This window comes from Lathamus discolor, chromosome 1 (genome assembly GCF_037157495.1).
Source record: "Lathamus discolor isolate bLatDis1 chromosome 1, bLatDis1.hap1, whole genome shotgun sequence".
Classification (NCBI taxonomy): domain Eukaryota; kingdom Metazoa; phylum Chordata; class Aves; order Psittaciformes; family Psittacidae; genus Lathamus; species Lathamus discolor.
Window position 1 is genome coordinate 153,409,322 of NC_088884.1, and position 22,312 is coordinate 153,431,633.

Consider the following 22,312-nt stretch of genomic DNA (forward strand, 5'->3'; position numbering starts at 1 on the left):
AGCTTAGTCAATGCACAGGACTAGTAAATGATAAACATTACTATTAATCATGCAGCATTGCCACTTACCAGCTCTCAGCATTCTGATCTTCAGCCAGAAGTGCAGGTGTGCAAATGAGGAATGTTGTGGCATTAAGAGCCAGACCTTCCTGCCTCTCACACCTGCATGTCTGGAAGCTAAACAGAGCCAGCAAAAGCTCTTCTAAAATATTATTGTTCAAGGATTCCCTACCCACACACTTGCGAGACATGCACACCTATATACACCTATAAATACCTATATATAGACACACATATACCTGTAAAAGAAGCAGATGTTATTCTGAGAAGTGTAAAGCATGTGTATTGCACACAAGTTGATGTGACTCATGCTCATCAGAACAGCAGCTTTGCTGGAGATATTTGATTACCTGCGGAGTCCGGCCCTGGCTCAGTAGACTGGTACATGATTATCTGAAAAGCCTCATCCTGCTCCCTATGAAGTCAATGACAGTGTTCTCATCCTGCTGTGATTAGCAGGTCATCTCTTGGCAATATTCCATTATAGTTCATACACGAGCTTCCAATTAAAATCTTTGCAAATATCTTCTTTCTTGATGGTTTGTTTTAAGGGAGACACTTAAACATTATCATCTGCCTTCTGTATTTTTTAGTTATCTTATTGTAGGTTCATATTCTTTTTTAACTCAAAATTACAGGGTCAAAATAACTACTGGAGTAAGTGGCTTGTTATGCTGCTGTTTCCAATGAAGTTATAAATGCATAGTTTATAATCTGCATGGCAAAATCTTGCAAAATGCAAAATCTGGTATTAATAATCTATTTTTTTTTGTAAGAAAACCTGCTTACTTTCAGCACTGCTGTTTGCACTCTATTTTTGAAGATATTAGTTCAGAATGAAATGGGAATTGAGTAAAGTGTATTTGTGAAAGGAATCAATCACACAGGAGATTATATTCCCTGAAAGTTGCACAGACCCTCAGGAATGCTCTACTGTTGAAAAGTGAGGTCCTCTTGTACAGGGTACACAGATGCCCAATATGCATCTTCTAGAGGTCAAAGAGGAGATGAGAAGATCAAAAATAGTATGCAAGATTCATAATCCATAAACATTTTATGAAGAGAAGTTAGATCCTGACTTGCCCCTCCAGGGAGCTCTGTAAGGGTGTGGGTGAGAACCTCTTCCTGGTGTCCAATGAGACAAGTGATTCAGGAAGGAGTTAGTGCAGTTACTGCCAGAGTTTCAGCTGTGGCAGCCCAGCAACCATAGTAAGGTAGCTGGGGAAGGCATGACTGAGCTTGTTTAGAGGCAGTTTGGTTATATGTCTCTTTAACAGTAGATGTGAATCTGGCTTAATATGTAAAACTTGGGGAAACCACATTACAAGATGATGATGGTGAATATTGGCAGAGCTATTTAAAGTGACTAAATGTCATGAAGGGAAAGGAGGTTTTTGGAGAGATTGAAAGGATATCTAACTGACTGGAAATGATGGAAGCGAGTCAAAGCAAAACTGTTAGGAAATGTATCTCATTTACATTGTGGCTCCAATGGAGTGGAATTTTCTTACACTTGAGCTCATTTAAGGCATACATCCACCTACAAAGATCACTGTAGGCTTGGTTTGCGTGATAGTAAGTCTAAGGTTCAGAAACAATATTTGTGGTAGGAGAAGAAATAAGTGAATGGCAGTAGCTGTTACAACACGATTAAATTTATGTATATGTCAGAGGTGGTTAACTTCTGAAGGGTTATTTTTATATTTATGGCTATTTATAATTCTCTGGTAGGTGTTTGGTGACCAGAACTAGCAATTGTATTTCAGTGGCATTGCATGACCTGTTCTAGATTAGCATCCTCTGTATAACACACTGAAATGCCCTTTATTTTGGTCTGTTGAGCTAATGGCATTCCTAGAACGCAACTACCTCTGAGGTTTCAACACTGAAAGACTATAAACCTCAGATTACTAAGTGGCCACTCCTTTTTGCTGTGCTGCAAATTAGTTTCCAACCTAGGTTAGGGTCATAGCATGAGTAAGACTTTTGGGTAGGCCGGGAATAGAAAGTCCAGATGACATATGTGACAACTGACACTGGGGCATCATGGGTATGGGAAATACTACTATAAAGTAAATCCTTCTCCTTTGAAATGCTAATGCTTAGGGAATGCAATGGGCATGAAGTCAGTATTCTCTTCATATTTAACCCTTTAAAAAATGCACAAAAATGTTGTGTTTCAAGGGACGCAAAGGAAGTTTCCTAGCGAAATCAGTGGATCTACTTGCATTACTTCAACTGAATGTGTGCTAGAGGTGTCTGCTAATTTGTGAGCCTTGGCACAGGACCTTCCTTCATTGCTCTTGTTTGTCATTGCAGAGTCAGTAATGTATTCAACATATTTTCCATAATTCATAACCCAACAGTGACAAGCACTGTATCAAATGCTGCTGTATTTACTGACTGAACTAATGAAGTCCAGGGGCCATGTGTTTCCACCGCTTGACAAAGAATTGGATTGGTTTTGGGGGTGGGAGGAGATTCAGCCAATATAAGAAAAGATTAAGTACACACCTGATTGTAGTGGTTTAATCCCAGTCAGCACCTGACTGCCATTCAGCTGCTTACTCCCTGCCCAGCCCTTGGTGGGTTGGGGGGAGCATCAGAAAGAGGTAAAACCCCTAAGTTAAGTACAGTTTAATACTTGAAATAAAGTAAAATATAATAATGATAATAATAATAATATGAAATAAAAAGAGAGAAACCCCAAGAAAAGACAAGTGATGCACAATACAATTGCTCACCACCTGCTGACTGATACCCAGCCTGACCTGAGCAGCGATTGTTCCCTTCCAGATCACTCACCCCAGCATATATACTGGGCATGAGGTGCTATGGTACAGAATACTGCTTTGGCTAGTTTGGGTCAGGTGTCCTGTCTCTGTTCTCTCCTGGCTTTTTGTGCCCCTCCTCACTGGCAGAGCATGAGACTGAAAAGTCCTTGATCCATGTAAGCATTACTGAGCAACAATTAAAACACTGGTGTGTTATCAGAATTATTTCCAGACTAAATCCAAACCACAGCACTGTACTAGCTACTAGGAAGAAAATTAACTTTATCCCAGGCAAAACCAGGACACCACTTCACATTAATAGTGAGATCCCTAGGAATAACTACTAATACAGTTAAGATAAAAAACCTAGAAAATGAAGATGCTTTGAAAATAAAGTAGTCGAAATAAAATGAGTATGAGAAAAATTCTGTATCCAGCCAGCTACAGCTGAATATCTTCACTAATGTTTTTTTTCTGCTGACAACAAAGACCCCATGAAAAGTCTTTGCTTTTCTTTTTTTCTTCCCCAAACAGAAGATTTGTGTCCTATGATGCAGTTCTATGCAGGCTAAAACTACAACAGTACTGCTGGAAAATTGCAGGAACAATGATTTATTCCTGGGTTGAAAGCTGAACCAGGGAAAACACATAAACACTGCACTATAGGCACAAAGGGTGATTATTTTTGCCACATGAAACAGCTTTAAAATTCATGAGAAAAAAGTAATTTTTGACAGTATGGTATAGGTGGTTTAGATCTTACAAAAATAACTACGGCTGGTATGTTTGCTTTTCAGACTGCTGTCTTTGCTATACCATTCAGGTATTTTTAATGACTTTTCTTGAATAAGACTTAGAATTGTTATGTTTATTGATGGATGAATTTCTATGATTACAGCAGACTAAAACTGCAGAACCTTTACAATAGCAGAAACAAATCTGCGGCCTTATTGTATTTTTCTTGAGTGAGTTGTCTTGGGAGAAAAGATCTGATTGTTCCATTTGATGGGTTTTTTTTCTCCTGGTTGTATTTAAGTATTTTGGTGGATAAACGTACTGCTTTTCTGGGTCCTACTCTCTGAATCATAGAATCATAGAATGGTTTGGGTTGGAAAGGACCTTAAGATCATCCAGTTCCAAACCCCTGCCATGGGCAGGGATGCCTCACACTAAACCATGCCACCCAAAGCTCTGTCCAGCCTGGCCTTGAAAACTGCCAGGGATGGAGCATTCACAACTTCTTTGGGCAGCCTGTTCCAGTGCCTCACCACCCTCACAGTAAAAAAACTTCCTCCTTATATCCAACCTGAATTTTCCTTGTCTATCTCTAGTCCCTAATGAAGAGTCCCTCTCCAGCATCCTTGTAGGCCTCCTTCAGATATTGGAAGGCTGCTATGAGGTCACCATCATATATGAAATTAGAGTGAAGTATGAGAAGTGAGCAGCAGCTTTATTACTAAAATAGTAAGTCATGCTCTGGTTCTTTGTCAAATCTTACACTTTAGGTGATGCAAATTCATATTTTATATGCTCTTTCCTGAGCCCTAAGCCAGTTTGTTTTGTTAGGTGGTTCTAAGGTCCATCTTTCCCAGATTTCTGGTTCCAGCTTTTGTAGATCAGGGATACAGAATTACCAACCAATGATGTGAAAATAAATAATAATCTAATTAAGGTTCTCTTTTCTTAAAAAATTATTTCCCAAGTATAATTTCAAAACCAGAAGAAATCAGATCAGGTCCTGCAATCTTATAACCACCAAAAGCTTTTGCAAGTTTAGTCAGGCAGGAGAAGATGGCCTACAGGGATGCCAGAGAGGGGCTTTTCCTCAGGGACTGTAGTGATAGGACAAGGGGTAATGGGTTTAAACTGAAACAGGGGAAGTTCAGGTTAGATGTAAGGAAGAAGTTCTTTACTGTGAGGGTGGTGAGGCACTGGAACAGGCTGCCCAAAGCAGTGGTAAATGCTCCATCCCCAGCAGTGTTCAAGGCCATGTTGGACAGAGCCTTGGGCAATAATGGTCTAGTTTGAGGTGTCCCTGCCCATGGCAGGGGATTGGAACTGGATAATCTAAAGGTCCTTTCCAACCCAAAATACTCTATGATTCTATGAAAATCTGTCACAGCACTGCAAAAGGAAAACTAAAATGTTAAAAATCATGAGAATGTCTTATAGAATAAGACATTAAAATTAAATTCTTGACTCCGTTTTCTTTGTCTTCCAATATCTTGAGTCTAGAGGATTAATTTATTGTCTTTTGGTCTTTCTTTGAAAACATGAGGACTATCACACTCTAAATGCCAACACTGAGATTTTTATGTATCTTCTGATGCTTATGGCTGGAGCTTTAAGAAAAATATTGTGAATCTATAAGCTGCTGTATAAGCTTTATATGTTGTGTCCTACTGACACGCATTTGCTCTTATGTACCTCTCACAAAGAACTTATTCCCAGTTTCCAAGTGAATGATACAGCAGGAATGGAAAAACACAGAAGTTTCCCAGACTTCCCTGCTTTTTGATAATCCTGGAGAAAATTGAAACAGCCACTCATGCCAGATTCCTAAAGGCAAATTCATTTTCTGAAGTGTTTGGGCTCTTGGTTCCAATTGATCTTTGTAGAAGTTAGGAGCCAAGAGCACTGAAAATGCCTACCTGCATCTTTAGAGATTGAGGCTCTTTCAAGATTCTGGATCAAAGGGAACTCCAGGCTGGCATTATTTGGGATTGGAGAGAAAATATTGCATAGGAAAGAAAAAAAGATAGGAGAAAAAGTGCTTTTGTTTTGGATATTTTTCATCCTGCATGTTTGCAAGAGGTACTGATAATGGACTTCAGAGAGGCTGTGCAAAACAGTTTGATATCTGTCCACCAGTTTGTTTATTTCAAGTTAGTGAGGTCATCCTGTATTCATAGGACAATACTAAAAGGTACCTTTTCTTTGGGGAAAGTGGTATCCTGTGTCGATACAAGTGACCTGGCTTAGTGCATAAAGTAAGACTTTAAGATGTTACAAAATGTGGGTGATATTCTTGTTTTGCTAGTTCAAATGCAGAGCAAGAATGATTTAAAGGAAATTGAGGTTTAAATGTAGAAATAGAATTGATAAGGGGAGCCTTAGAAGCGTGAAGTCCTTTGCAAGTCCTTCAGCCTGTGATTCCAAAGCCCTCCAGCCTTTTACTTACACAAAACATCTGCCTTCAGCTGTTCCATTTTTCCAAGAACAATAGCTTGGAGAGGAATTGGCGCTGGCTTTCATGTTTCTATTAGTTTAATTTTCACTATTACCCATATGGCTTTGAAAACTGGCTCCTCCAAAATGTGTGCTGGTCAGGTTCCCTGGTATCTGATAGCGCACGTTTTCACAGTGCTACATTTCTTATGGTAACTTGCTTTTTTGGGGGGAAGGGGAGGAAGACTTATCTTGATCTGTTCATCTAGACCATGCAAATCCATACTGGAAAGAAACAAGGGGGAAAGATGACATGAAAAGGAATAAGCCAGCTCAGAAAAAAGTACTACCTAAACAAAACTCAGGTGCTGTTCTGCTAATTATTTAAAGTGGCTTCTCCTGAAGGTTTTTCGTTTAAGTAAATCTATTTCACAGATTGAAATAGCGTGACCTTCTATGATGTTTTAGTTCAGTATGTCTTCTACACAAAACCCTCTCATTTTTGTTGGTTTGGCTTTGCACCAGCCATTGCAGTATCTGCAAACCTCAGCCATGAGACAAAATTCAGCAAACTCCCTATAAAACTTACAGCAACCCCCTTCCCCATACCTTGGCATAGGCACACGAGACCATAAAGTTAATACCCAGTCCCACACAAACGTAAGCTGACATGCTTGCAATAGAAAGGATTTGCTCCGCTGGTCAAAACCTATGAATTGGAGACTACTCACATCTGCATTCCCTGCTAAGCTCTTTCCATGAAGAGTTTGAGAGGGTCGATGTGGCTGTAAACATGTCACTCTGACTTCCCACTAAACATTTACCAGATGGAAACGTCTCCTCTTAGAGAAATGGTGCCTTCAGGGACCCCTTGCAAAAGACCAGAAGACTGATTTAGAATGGTTTGGGTTTAGTTGAACTTAACATTGATTTATTTTGCTGCTACCATTTTTTCAGAAATGCATCCATATTAGCAAAGTGATGAATAAAATGACACTGGTAAAAATCCTGGTGAGGTTAGATCAGAATGTGAGTGGTTGGCAAGACATTAACAGTGTTCGAAATAAAAGGAACTGCATTCCTGCACCTATATGAAGCTGACTGTAAACTTGAGAATTACATCCCTCACACCACATTTCACATACCCAAATTCCCATTTTTTTACTCAGCCTTCCAGATTTTCTCAAATAAACTTCTTGAAATCTTAGGACAGCAAAGGCAGGGGTGCAAAGCTGTTCTGTGAGAAACAAATCCCCACAGTCTGCCTTGGCCACATGAAAGAAAAAGCTCTTGCTCTGTTGTGAGCTCTTAAGGTGTAGACAATTAATCCAGCTCTCGCAGGTTTTCAGAACTCTCCTCATTAACTGTTGGTGAGAAATTATGGAGGCTGAAGGCAGATAATCTTACAATAGTCACCACAACGTTATGCCTCACCATATGTGTTCCATTTCAGACTACGCCACTCTTTCAGGCTCTGTGGCATAACAAATCTATACAGGTTAGTTGTGGGGCTTTTTTCCTGGTTGATGGAAGATCAAACTTGAGAGGCTTAAGGCAGCCTGTATTCACTGTCAGCCTCTTTTGTAAGTGATGGTGATTTTACAAGTTTGTTTCTCTTGCATTTTGTGAGCTAGAACTAGAGAAAATTATAGTAAGTATTTACCTACTTACTAGGAAAAGTCCTGCATGGTGCTGAGCTGTTCAGCTGCTTTCACTGAATGAGATGAAAGCCAATGGTGCTCAAAGGATGAGGTTTCTAGACAACCTCAGTAACCTGTTGTTTATGGGCTATTTGCCTATATAACCTATAAACTATATAACCTATATAAGCAGCTATAATGGGTGGTTGTGCCATTTTTTTCCTGCATACATGCTGTCTGCTAACTTGATACTGATAAAATTAGAAGTTAGTTATTCCCTCAAATTTACAGCTCTTCCAATGTTTTTCTCATAGGTGTATGTCAGTTAGTGTACTCATACCTGAACACAGCTCTCCCTAATAATCAGAGATAATACACTATACTTAAATCCACTGTCTTTTCTATTGTTCAAATTTGAACAGGATAATTGAACATGTACTTTGTCTCTTAGTCAGTCCTTCCTAGAACAAAAGCAGCTACCCACTTTTCTTCAGAACTGCCCACAGAAGTAGAGGCTGTTTGTTCTAGTGACAAGTACTGCTTCCTATTTATTGCTGCCTTCTTCTGTGAGCATCTGGGCTAGCTGCTGACAGCAATGTATCAGTGAATTAATGCGAACAAAACAATCTGACATCTGTTTGATTTTTTTATTCTCTCAAATGGAACAGCTATTGAGAAGAGTTTTAATACATCTACATTTGTTGACTATGGAAAGATACATCTTTTTTTTTTGTAGTTGTAGTAATACAAATAGAAATTAGTTTGGACCCTGAGAGGCCTAGCTAAATAAAACCTCTGCTGATTGGCATGAGGGACATCAGGGTATATAGCGTGTACAATAATTTACATGTAACACAGAAGAAAGCTTCTTTTTTGTTAATCATGTTGTCATTCATTAATTTGTTAGCTTAAACTGTGGTCAGAGAGAGTAAAAAGGCTGGTTTGGAGTCAGGCATTTTGATAAGACACATATGAGATTAAATTATTCAGAAATAACTAATAATAATAACTAAGGAGCTGTTCAGCAATAGTGTAGCCAGCATAGGCAGGGCAGTGATCATCCGCTGGTATTGGGCACTGGTGAGGCACCACGTTGAATGCTGTGTTCAATTCTAGGTCCCTCATTACAAGAAAAACATTGAGGGGCTGGAGTGCGTCCAGAAAAGGGCAATGGAGCTGGTGGAGGGTCTGAAGAATACATCTTATGAGGGACAGCTGAGGGATCTGGGGTTGTTTTGTCTGGAGAAGAGAAGGCTCAGGGGAGACCTTATCGCTCTCTACAACTGCCTGAAAGGAGGTTGTAGTGAGGTGGGGGTCAGTCTCTTCTTCCAAGAAACAAGCGATAGGACAAGAGAAAACAGCCTCAAAATGCAGCAGGGGAGGTTTACACTGGATATTAGGAAAACTGTCTTCACAGAGAAGGTGCTCAGGCACTGAAACAGGCTGCCCGGGGCAGTGGTGGAATCACCATCCCTGGAAGAGCTCAAAAACTGTGTAGACAAGGCCTCAGTGATAGCTTTAGGTCTTGGGAGTCCTGGGGTCATGGTTGGACTTGATGATCTTAAAGGTCTTTTCCAACCTTGTAAAGTCTGTTCTGTTCTGATTCTAAGTTGCTCTCTTGCATAAGCATTTTGATGAAAACTGCATGCCACTGTGCTGTTAATGATGTTAACATAAGCACAATGTAAATGGAATTGGTTTGTATCTAATTAATAAAATAATGTATCCTAAATATATTTTGATACAGTGATTTAAATCAGCCTTACAAAGAGGTAAACAATCTATAAGGAGCATGCTTAAATGGGTAATTCTTCTGTGATTTTCTACCGTATTGCACATCTTCAGTCATCTTGCATTACCAACATAAGGCGGCTGTGTGAGACGTAAGAAATTAGTATCAGTATCTTTATTTGCAAGTACCTCTTAGGGCTAGTAGCAAAAGGATTATTAGCATTGCCTCTTGATTTCTGCTCAAGCAGACAATTGCCGCTTTCTGTAATACTTTCAGGTTTTGATCAGAAATGAACATGGTAAAATTAGGGTGCATTAACTGAAGCCTTTTTAATCTTAATCTAATCTGAGAGTCAATAAAAACGGTGTAGCAGTTATTAGTATATCACTAATAATTCTGCCATTAACAGGAAGAAACTTGCCTTGGATTTACAACACACATTCGTTTTTAAGTTTACTTCTGGGACTAGAGGAGCTCAGAGGTATTTGATACTGGGTTATTTGGCTTTTTGTCTGCTCATATGTACTTGCTGAGCCAGAGTTTATAGGAAACATAAAAGGTGACAGAAATTTAGGGAAGCCTCTGTTTTAGGAATCCTTAAACTCACTCTAAACTAACTTTTTGACAAGCTTTAAAAAGTTTCATTTAAAAAAGCTTTGAAACTGGAAAGTCCTTTGCTTCTCAGAGCCATCTCTTACATTGCTCAGCTTGCTTGGGTTTTCTAGACCAAATTACACTAGGTGGTCTGTAAATCAGCTTTCTTCTTTTAGTAACATACTTGATGTTAACAAACCTAGAAAAATCAGTAGCAGTTCTTTTCCATTTCCATTTCAGCTGGAATAGTCACAGCAGAATTAAAAGTAATTAAATATTCTGGTCATGCTTTGGACTAGAAGTATGTTATTTTGATTGTCCTTTGCATAACCAAATGTTTCCATGAGGCTGGATCAGCCTTTGTTCTCTTTTTCTACAGAACCTACCTAACACAATTGGACCCTGACCTGTGATGATCTGCTCAACACTCATATTTTGAACCTACACTGTCATCAAGCGTACACAATAGTGATACAATGCAATACAGGTATTACTGCTACCATCTCCCTATTCTAGAGCTACAACATTGTATTATTGTCTATTAAATATAATAAATATGCGTTATTTATTTGATTGCAAAATTCTGTAAGTGTGTATTCATCTGGTTGATGTAAAACTAGCTTCAATAACCACTGAAGAAGTGGCCAGGTAAAAGCCTTTCACTTAGAGGCAGAGCCAAGAGATGGGACAATATTTTCATAGCATTGCCATCCATCTGTCTTGGTTATGATTATCTCTAAAGGAGGGAAAATAGAGAAGTTACTTTTGGTCCCATTTAATCCTTGACCTCTTAAGAGCCTGATACTAAGGGATTCAATTAACGACAAGCACAGTGGTAGGTTGAGTGATTCATCCCCATCTACTCAGGTCTCGCAATTCACACAGAGAAATAAGAATTACATCCATTTCCCTCTGCTTTAGCATCCTTCCGGTGAGATTTTTAATTGACTTGCCTAAGAATAAAAGGCCTGTGCAATTATTCTTTGTCAGTGAGCAATCCGTTGGGCTGGGTGTTTGTCCAACCACCTTGGTTAACATCTTCTGAACCTGTAAGACAATGTCAACTAAATTGGCAAATGGGCAGTTCACAAAATAAATGGCAAGTTTTGTGAGTGGGGAGACAAGGAGAACTTTGTTAGTGGGTTTTTTAGGTTCCTGTGAAGATACATGGGAAAGATATTCTGAAAGTGGGAAAAGACTGAAGCAGACTTCGTGGTTGATTGTAAGATGCAAGGCTGGAGGAAACTAGACTTCATTAGTTCTAGAGTTACTTCTTGCTTTTCTTTGGCTTTTTAAGCCTCATCATAAGAAATATCAGTTACTAACAGATATAAAGAGTTAGACTCTTAGGAATGTGGATGTTATCATCTCTTCTCTTAGCTGCTGCTCACTGGGAGCCCTGCCTGTTGAAGACAGCAGTGAATGCAAAATGGTTAAGCATGACAAAGTCAAACTGTATTCATGCAGGTGAAGCATGCAGATTTGTATGCCAGTTTTAACATGTAAGGACTTGGGCCCTTCCATCTATTCTTATGGAATCTGTTAAGTAATCTTCACTGGATAGGCCATCTATTCTTACGGAATATGTTGAGTAAGCTTCACTGGATAGGCCATGATGTTAGAATAAAAACTACTGAATTCCTAATAATGGATAAATCACCCCTTCTCACTGGTTGATATTACTGTGGTCTGTCAGTGTTTGCTTAACAATTCCGCATTTTTTCCCTTGTTCCTTTTTGTGCAGAGATGCCACAGATGGAAGGTGACTCACTCAACATGCAAGTTACCCCAGCAGGAATGACTTCCCACTTATGTGTCTTCTGCGAGCAGTTGAATCACTGCCCAATTTCTGTGTCCCTGAAGAACATGTCCGAACAGCAATGATTCAAACAAGCGTTTGACCACCAGCTGTCACTGAGACCAGTTTGCGAGAGACAATGGGGGTTTGTCTGGAAAACTAACTTTCTGCCCACTTAAAAGCAGGTGGTTTCCCCCTTACAAAGGGTAGTGTTTCAGAGGGAAAGACATTGTGAGGAAACTAACTGCAGGCAAAGATCATTCTCATCTCATGCTCATATTTCACTTGAGCTTCTGGTGGCCTGGGGCAGGTGGTGCTGCCTGCCCATGTTCCTGCTGGCTGCTGGGCTTGGGCTGGCAGGGTTTTGGGCAGAATCTCCACAACTGGCAGCTGGAGATTCCCAGAGGAGGCACCATTTCATCTGTTAATTCAGAACCTGTGCTGGAGGAATGAGGAGGAAGGCTGTGCAGAGGCAGTTCTGAAGCTATGAGGCTACACTTGGAACTCTGAAAGAGGACTTTGTTGGGAGCTGAGGGAAAAAAAGTGGTTTTTTTTTTTTGCTTAATTATTTTTATTTTTAATCTTTATTCCTTTTGAAATGAGCGAGTCATCCTTAATTTGAAACTGCCCTATAGCTTGAGCCACGAAAGTAATAACAGGGCAGGTTTCCATAGGTCTCCTCACACTGAAGGTGTACAGCTAAGATGTAATCATATAGCTCGTTCAAAGTTGGTTTTACATGAATTTGGGATGACCAGGTTACTTGAGGTCATGATGGCAGTCATCACAGGCCTGTAAATGGTATAGTTAAACCTGTGGATACTATTTTTTTCTATTAATCTTCCTAGAAAAAGCCTTGGTAATCCTAATTTTCCAGGCCATTAGGGTAAAGGCAGATTACAACTAAAGCTGGTTTACTGACTTCACTCACATTGGTTTTACGCAGTACAGATCTCTCCTGTTAGGTGTCACCAAACTCGTCTGCCAGCAGCGGGAGTCATTACTGCCCTCAGTGGTCTTCCAAATGTATTTTCTGACATTCAGGCCTGAGCAACTTTATGGTAATGTCAAGTCAGATTCAGTTTCAGAGCTGGCCCTGGACTGTGCAGCAGGTTGGAGCAGGAATCCTCTGGAGATCCCTGCCAACCTCAATTACCCTGCGATTCTAACCTGCTCCCTCTCGCAGCACCAGACCGCTTCACAAGCTCCAGTCGCTTCACAGTTACTCAGCACACTGCGGTGGAGCGGGAAGAGCACCCCATCCATGATGTCTAAAGCTTTGTCCACCACTTCACCTGCCTGTTCTGGGTTCCTGCACACTGCCCTGACCCTGCATTGCTCCTCCTGGCCGTGACCACAGGCGCTGCTCTGAGCAACGCCTCTGTGGACCCCTCACAAGTTGCAAGTCCCCGGTACCGGCAGCGGTCAACGCTGAGTTAGCAGCTGGCTCTGAAATAGGCAGTGAGGAGCCTGGAGCCTCCCACGAGCCGAGGGGCAGAGGGCCGGCCGGGCTCCCGGGCTCCGCGGAAACACTTCCCGTGTTAATCACAATAACCAGATTTCTGCACCTGCTTCATTCGTTCCTCGGCTTCCAACTGCGCCTTACAGACCCCCTCCGACTTCACCGCTGCAGCCTCCTGGGGCTGCCGTCTACGCCATGGCCACCTCCTGTGGCCGCAGGGGCCGCGACCCTGGGCCTGGAGCGCGGCCGCCCCGAGCGGCTCTGTGGGTTTCCGCGGAGCGCGCAGGAGAACCCTTTCCGCGCAGCGCAGCGCAGCGCAGCGAGAAACTTCTCAAGCGCCCCGCTCCGCCGGTGCCCGTTGCCGCCGCGCCGAGAGGACCCCGGCCCCGCCGCCGCTCCGCGGTGTCCGCCCGTGAGTACCCGCCCCGCCGCACCCCGCGCCCCGCCGCCGCCCGGTGTTTCCGCGCGGGCCAGCAGATGGCGGCGCCGCCCCGGCTGGGCGCAGCCCCGCGCACGCCGCTGCCGCGCTCCGGTTACAGCCCTCCCCCGCGCCCGCCCTCCGCGCGGGGTGTCCCTCCGCCGCCTCCCCGCTGTCACTGCCGCTCCGCGCAGCCACCATGGCGTGCGGCGGGACACGCGTGTGCGCTGCCGGGGCTGCGCGCCTGCCGCTTCTCATGCTGCTGCTGCTGCTGCTCGGCGCCGCTGCCGCGCCGCGCTGCGCGGAGCCCTGCGGGCCCCCGCGCCCCGCCGGAGTGCTGACCCGCGGGGCGCGCAGCCTGCCAGAGCCGAGGCTGGGCGGTGGGGCGGTGGCGGCGGGGGACAGCCGCTCCAAGAGAGCATCCTCGGCGGCGGGCCGGGAGCAGGTCTCCCTCATCAGCACCTCCTTCGTGCTGAAAGGGGACGCGTCTCACAACCAGGCGATGGTGCACTGGACGGGAGAGAACAGCAGCGTGAGTGCGAGGGGCGGCGCGGGCGCGCTGGGGGGGTCCCTGCTGTACCCCGACCGTACCCCTGTCCCTACCCTGCCCTTACTATCGCTTTGCTCCCCCCAAACTCGCGGGGCGCACCCTGCCGCTGCCGCCTGGGCTCCGCCGCGCTCGGTGCGGCCGGAGCGCGCTGCTCCGCCGCCCGGCCCGGGGCGAGGGGGTCCCCGCGGGCCGCGCTCGGGGCGAGCAGCGTCCGGAGAGGTGGCGGCGGGGGGCGAGGAGCCGCCGGGGTGGGTTCGGCGTCGCTCACCCTGCGTTTGGAAAGTTTGAAAAGTTTGCGGGCGCGCATCTTGCGGAGGGGCCGGGTGCGCGGTGCGCGCCGCGCTGCGAGGAGGAGGACGGGGACGAGGAGGAAGGCTTGGCCCCGGCGAGGCGAGGCAGTGCCCGTGCGTGCCCCCGGGGCTGTGCAGGGAGGAGGGGGGCGAGCTGCAGCGCGGGGATCAGTTCCTCCAGCCCCGCGTGAAGTCCCAGGTTAAACTGCCGAGGTTTAATAGATTCACCTCGATCCGCTCAGCCCCGTGTCATCTTCCCCGCGCCGCGCTCCGCTCCGCAAGCGCCCGAGGCGGAAGAAAACCCCAAACCGACCTCAGAATCAAATAAAGCGCAGCCCCAGGCTTGAGGGGGAGGTGAGCGGCAGGAGCGGGCGAGTAGCGCGGCCCGCGGAGTTTCCGCACGGCGCGGACGGTGCGCGGGGGGCTGGGGCCGGCCGCTGGGTCCCGGAGCAGCAGCAGCGCTCCGAGGTGTTTTACGGCCTCTTCGGTGGATGAATCGCGCCTGGGACCAGTGTTACTGCGTTAGAGCATCCGTGGTCACAACTTCTCGCAGTTGAAGCAGCATGCCTTTATTACTTAATTACCCATTTTAGACAGCAGCGCTCATGGTGAGCACTATAATCTGTGTATAACTCACTTTCGATATCAGGTAGTCTTCATTTCTTCATATATTGAGCCATTACTGGTTGTGTATTTACACAGGCAGTTTCGGGGATTTGCTGCTTCTAATTTAGCCTTCACTGTAACATTATATCATAACAGTGGGTGTCATAGGTAAATCTTACATAGCACCTTGCTCGTTCCGAGTAACTTCACAGGAAAGAATATACGGTTATGAAGGCTCAAGATCAACTTTCTCCAGGAGGATTTTAGTGTTTCTGGAACACTCCCGAGTGTTTTTACTGCAGTTCAGCTAAGCTCCGACTCTGCTTGAACTTTCTGAATTTAGCATAAAGTTTACTTAAGGTTGGCTCAGTTCAGGGAGCTTGCGTTACACTTCTCACATGTATGTGAATAAGCGCCCTTTCTCTAGGGTCTCCAGTCCTGGTTTCTGCCTGTTTGCTTCGGAGTCGACCCAGACATGGAGCCTCTGAGCCTCTGATGGTGAGGGTGCAGGGATTCCCTTGATCACGCTGAGTGCTTGCGTTAGTGCTCTTGTATAATCAGGTGTCAGAGTTGGATCAGCATCATAAAGCTTGACACTTTCAAAGGCAGTTCTTGATTTTCTCAGGGAGGAAACGTAAGATGATGGGCATTTTCTGTGGAAAGAAAATGTTGCAGACCAGCAGCATCAGCTATTCTGATTTTGTCCTTCCTCCGTTTCTCTGCGGTTAGAATGCTGCTGGGTTTTGTGGACAGTGCTTGCAGGCTATTAGGACGACTTCCTCGAAGAGTTCAGTATTAAAAAGTTGGCATAAGTTCATTTTTTAACATAAAAGGTAAGTAACAGCTTTCATGCAAAGCACTCAGCACTCTAAAAGGAATATAAGTAGAACCTTGCTAATCCACATTTATGACTAGTGGTCTCTCCTCGCCTCTCTGCAAAGATTTAATAACAGATGCTGCAGTCAGGGCTTGTACTGCTAAAATGTTGTTATTTTATTCACAGTGTGCTACAGTTCACTTAGGAGAATACTAGCAAGCAGTCTCTTCAAAAGCAAAGATAAACAGTGACTGTCAGAATGAATGGAAGTGGTTACAGTCTTTGCTGCAACGTAGTTCTTTTTTGTTTGCTGAGTTACTACCTGCTAATTCAGTTTTGCAGGGTAATACTATCATCCTGAATGCCTGCAGACCTTTTCTTAAGTATTTACACATTCAATAAAAGATACTTTTGCAGAGTTACGTTAAAAGTTATGTTGCTTCCTCCGCCTGCCATCAGGTGATTACTGTCAAGCAAGACTGGGTTTGAACCAGTGACCTGGTAATGAACGACTCTTTGCTGCCTTACCCCAGATGACAGCAGCCAGTCTTTTGCACTGGATGTTTTACAGTATGACTGTCAGCATTTTTCTGCGCTTTCTTTTCTTGTTAGCTTTGCTTTATTGCATGCTTCCGGAAGAAGAGCTGATTTTAACAAAGGCTTCCAGAGAAAACTGATTTGTAAAGACAGTCTGTGGCATCTTTCTTTTTTTAGAAGGAGTGGAAGAACTGCATTAAGCCCAGTGGAAGCAGGATGGGCTTAAAGGGTTTGGAGAGAGTTTTGCTGCCTCTGTGTATGTGAGACTAAAACAGTTGAAAATAAGTGCCTGATCCAAAACTTATTTAAGGTCTCGAATGTTTGTTTATATAGGTATGTATGTATTTGTTTATTTACTTATTTTACTCAGTGTTAATTGTTTGGAGGTAGAAACACTAAGGGGCGGTGCTTCTCAAACATGCCACCTTATGCTGTCTTCTTAAATCTGTGGTAACGCTTGCCTTCCCATTGGAGCACATGGTTGAGCTGTGAAGGGCTATTCTGTCCCACCATGCTGCAGGCAAGGGGAGGACTGTCATTCATAACAGTGGGGTTTTGGATCAGGCCCTGCAAACCTCAGGAGGCACTAAACAATCTTAAAGTGTCACCACGCACATTTGGCACCTCATTGGAGGTACTCAGCACTTTGTAAACCAAGGAGCTAAACTAGTTCCTTTACCCTTTACAGCTGCCTGGCTGAAAATTTGACAGTGATGAGCTCCAGATGACCGTACATCCTCTTAAACACCTCGCCTAGTAAAATAAATGAAGAAGAAATATGCAGTAGGATTATTCCTTTGAGCTCTGTGATGGAGAGACAAATAACCATAAAAATGGAGGGGGCATCTGCTTCTCTGAGGGATGCTCACCTGCATGAATAGCTCATTGGAAGTGCAATCATAGAGTAGTCATATGTGTGGATCAAGGGCAAATAAATAAATTTGAAAGGGGCAGAGGTTAGGTTGAATGGGGCTTAAAAAAATTATTTACATCTTGTAAATCCTCCTGTGCCACAGTAATAGGAGCGTGTGATTTTTTGGTTGCATGAGATGTCTTACAGAAATTAAGGAGACTATAAATTGTATCAATCCTCTCTCCTTCCTTTTCTTTTCTGTACTGACATGTGCTTTATTATCCTCTCATAATATTTGTGAATCAGAGAAATGGTGGATTTAATAGCACAGCAGAGTATATGGTCACACTGATTGTAAAGTGAGCTGGAATAACGGGGAAAGATCACAGTAAACTTCCTTTGTCAAGAGGGAGCTCTACAGGGAGGCGTGCAAATTGCTTCCTGTTTTGTGTCCTCATTACTTTTATTCTGCACTCTAATCACTATTTATAAATTCCACAAATGATAAGCGTGTCCCTGACCTTTCCTGACAGTGGGATGCATAGTTAAAACCATCACTGGCAGTGCAAGTCTCGCAGAGCTAGTCCTTGTAACATCAGGGGTGTATCTGGTTACTGAACTCCTACAATTAGTATTTCTGCTCTCTGTCCCCTATGCCCACAGAAATCTGTTGTACGCTATTACTTTCAAACAAAGGCTCATGCAAGTGGAACTAATTTCCTTTCCAGTCTTAAAATGTAAACTGAAGACATGACAGGTGGGTGGTGCAGCGCACCGTTTACTCTGGGAAGGGCTCGTGATTGACATTTGTGTAACTGATAAATAACATGGACTTGTGCATCGGAATGTAGACAGGTAACGTGCTTAAAGAATAGCCTCTTACTGTTTTAAGCAGAATACGTACGTTCGCAGATTTACTAAAAGTACACCACCCTTTCTGATGTGGGGGAGAACAGTCAGTTGATGACGGCTTTTAAAAACCCTACTTTTCCTTAGAAGAGAATTTACAGTCATTCTATCAGCTTTTTTTTTTGTGCTAGGTAAACAACTTTCTTTGCAAAACTATATTCTTTTTGATCCTCCTGGAGAATTCCCATTGTGCATTAATACTGGCTGATTTAAGAAACAAAAATCAAAGCCAAAGCAGAACTATGGGGAGAACGAGACTCGTATTCACAATTGATTTTGATTCATGGGCTGCTCTTCACGCTGTGTGCAGACTGCTAAAGTGTTGTGAACAGGACTTTGGCCAACTAGTTCCAAGTCTGCTGTTTCATGGTGCCAGCATTTCCTTGTTTTGTTTGTTGTCAAAATACTCAGTCCATGCAGGCAGTTATTTGTTCAGTGAGTTGATGTCATGATCCCTCATAAATGTCTGTCTCTTTGTTATGGAAAATGAACATAAATATACAGTTTTTTCCAGGCTTAATATTTAGCGGCACCTTATCAGAAAGGAAGCTTTATTGCACATCTACAGAAATTGCTGCACACAAAAACTTCGGCTGATCCAGTCTTGCCTGTATTTGATATACAGATACTTTGTTTAATTTAAAAAATATTACTCTTTGTGATACAGTTTCATGATCTATGGTTTGTAGAGCCCGGTGATCATTAAATGTATTCTTCTGGCACATATTGTATTTAATTGGTTTTCTGTTTTGTTCAGTTTGCAATAAATTGTGCTGAGGGGATCTATAAAAACCATTGACTTCAATATTACTGTAGCAGTATCTTTAATGGTAAATGTAATTATCTATCCAAACTGGGCAAAAGTCCATTTGTGGTAAAGTTTTGGTGCTGTTTTTCTGGAGTAGCCAGACTACTTCTTATGAAACTAAAGGAGGTCAAAAACCCTGATGGTTCAGATCTGTGATGAATGGCAGATATATTGCAAAGTGAAAGGCGGATTTCCCATAGGGAGTTTGTTTTTCGTTTTGAATTCCTTGAGATGATAGTGCGACAAAAAGCAAACAGAAACCAAACCCAGTAATCATATTGGAGTGGAACAGCAGAATCCCACACGGAAAGTGGAGCGATTTAAATCCGACTGAAGTAACTTAGGAGTTTAACATCTTTTTTCCCCCTTTTTTATTTCATGATGTAAAGTTTGTGCGTTACTTCATTTATTTGCTTCTACCAGCCTCTGTTTCCCCTCTTTTCCAGTTCTACAGCTTGCTTGTCATGTTGCTGCCCACTGAGCTCTCTCCACGTTTCAGCAAGTTCCAGCTGCTAGAGGGAAAGAGAGAGCACCTCTTCTCATCCCCTAAGTAGACAGTTAAAATTGATACATACTTTAATTAGTAAGTGTGTGTTTCGAACATGCTTGAAAGTCTTCCTCCATGCGCAGCCCTCCACACCTGCAGCCGTACCTTGTTTTACCTGGTTTGCTGGTTTAACTGGTGTTACCTGGTTTGTTTAAATGTAAGCTACTGGCAGCCTTAGCTTGAGCAGGTACTGCTGTGTCTGCACTGGGAAAAGCTCAGTTGAAGTCTAGGAGGGAAATTAAGCAATGGGCACTAAAGGCAGACACCGTATTGAAATCCTGTCTCTGATACTGATGATGTATTACATGCACATGATAAACCCAATCTGGCTTAATAACAGTCATTAGATATGTGTTTAGGCTGTTGACTGCAGGTTCACTTATCACAGTGGGAACCTAATACATTCTTCCCAAGGTTGACAATGTTAGGAATCTACTGGTAGAGATCTTTGGAGAAAGAAATGAAGGCATCCCTCCTGATTTTATTAAAATTCGTTAGACCAGTAGATTCTTTTTTGAAAGAACAGAAGGGGAAAACGATGAGCTTTTCAGAAAACCAGTAATGGTTGTGCTAAAATGGGAAGTTCTGTAAGGTATGTACCACTTTATGGCTTTAAAGTATGAAACTGCCCAGATTACAGGAGCTTTTATGCCAAGATCTTTGTATGTCCAAATATGCATGTCAGTGTCTTGTCAATTAAGACCAAAGGATGTTAGCATAAGGAGAGCTAATCTGCAGTGCAGTGCAAGCAGGATCCTTTTCATTTCTAAAAACTCAACTTTGATTGAGCAAAAGCTGAAAGTATAGGTTGAAAGCGGTCTGCAGTATATGGCTGCTCGCCATAGCTCAGGATGAAACTTGATGACCTGCAACATTCCTTCAGCATTTTTATTCTCACAGTCTTACATTCTTTACCAGACATTCCCATCCCCAACCCCCTGCCCCAGTAAGAATAATTTTAAACTCTAACAGATCACCGATGACAAAACCACTTGTGCCTTACTTCAGCCATCAGGTCTAAGCTTGGACTTCTGCAGTAGGAAGGATGTGGAAATGGTCCCTGGATTGATCTCTCCCTAGACAATCTTAACAGCCATGCTTGAGAAAGCTTGGAGGAGCTGACTTCTGAAAACATGTCTCTCTCTCTGCATACTGGGGAGGGGTCTAGATGACTAACGATGATGAAACACATAATTCAAAGTTATCCCTAACCCAAATACCTGGAGTTTGTTGCTGCTGCAGTTCTTTCATTCCTTCCTTCCTGTAACGTGACTGTTGGAGGTTCAGTAAGACTCTGTTGTGGTGGGTATTGCACAACCCCAATGCAAAAATGCAGATGCAGCTGTAAAGATTTTATAATTACAGCTTTATCTTCATGCATCCCCAAGAAACAGAATTGTGTGCTTAAAGGATGTACACTGACAGAGATTACACACGGTCTCAATTTCAGTGCAAGGGCTGCTCCAGCAGCTGTTTAAGTATTCTTTTCTTCCTAATGACTTAGAATATTCATACATAAGCAGTCATGGAGGCAGAGCCTGAAATTTCCCCTCTGACTTGAGAGTTAATCAGGAGTTTGGAAACATGCCCCCTCTTCACGGATGTGTTTATGTAGGTATGTTTTTCTCTCTCTTTTGTCCAAACCAGTAGCTCTGCAATGTGCCAAGAAAAAGTGAAACAGTTTTAGCAGTAAGTGTTGTGAGTCTCTGCTCTGGCTGGAGGTGTGTGCATATCGACTCTCCCTTGCAGGAGGGGCAATGACACCCTTCTGCTGGGTGAGCCCTCTGGCCCCAGTGCTGTTGTACAGAGGTGAGGAGGGCAGTGTCACCTCCTGTGGGAAGCTGTGTTTCAAAGGAGTTGCCTCTGTGAGCTCTGAAATGCTCAATGTCATAGGTGTGTGCTGGCACATCTGCTTTGGTAAGGTGAGTGGACAAGGGCTGTGCTTATGAATCCTATTGGATTTCATCAACCCTGGGTGAGGCTATTGAGGAAAGAGAGATGCTGACTTGCTGCTGTCTTGCAGGACTGAGTGTGTGAACCTCAGCAGAGCTGGTACTCGCACAGCCCTGTCGCTGTGTCTGTGAGCTCGAGCAGTGCTGCAGTATTCACAGTGATGCCTCAGGGAAATATGAGGTTTGGCCAGAGGCAGAGTGTGACGTTCCAAATGAACAGCTGTTGGGTTAAATTGAAGCTGAATAGGAGTACCAAGGAACTTTGCCAGTTACCTCGCCACTATCCTCTGAAATAGCACTTGCATTGCATAGATGATTTTGTGCCTGTTTCCTACCTGCAATAATAATGGTACTTCCCTATGTCTTAGGATTGCTATTGCTCTAAGTAAGCTGTGCACTTCAATATAAAAGTAATGCTTAACACCGTAACACCTAAAAAAGGCAGGACCATAGAAAATCACATCTCTGGTTTCTTTGTTCCTTTGACTGCTTCACGGTACAGTCTAGGGATTAGAGGAGAAAAGGCTTTCACAGGTCATGCAAACTTATCTGCTTGTTCTGATGTTTGTTTTGATCAAGGCTCCTTTTAATGTGTAGTCCAGTTTAATTTAAATGCCTACGCTCTGGCACTTCAAGATCATTGAATAGACTTAACATTATGTGACTAAAAATATTCTCTGTGAAACTTAACCTGTATTTAACATGATTTTTTCCGCCCTTGTTTACCAGTATAGTGAAATAACTGTGCCTCTTTCTCAGTGGTTGTACCCTTCCTACTCTTGCAGGCTAATAATAATT

At 43.3% G+C, this 22,312-nt stretch overlaps 1 protein-coding gene across 2 annotated transcripts in view; it reads left to right on the forward strand.

Moving 5' to 3' along the window:
- Positions 1-13,844: 13,844 nt before the first annotated feature.
- Positions 13,845-22,312, forward strand: part of SORCS2 (sortilin related VPS10 domain containing receptor 2) — a 559,071-nt gene continuing 550,603 nt past the window's right edge. For both annotated transcript variants that reach the window (XM_065659847.1, XM_065659840.1), the window contains exon 1: positions 13,845-14,177. In XM_065659847.1, coding sequence (XP_065515919.1) covers positions 13,845-14,177 — 333 coding nt within the window. The remainder of the gene's footprint in view (positions 14,178-22,312) is intronic.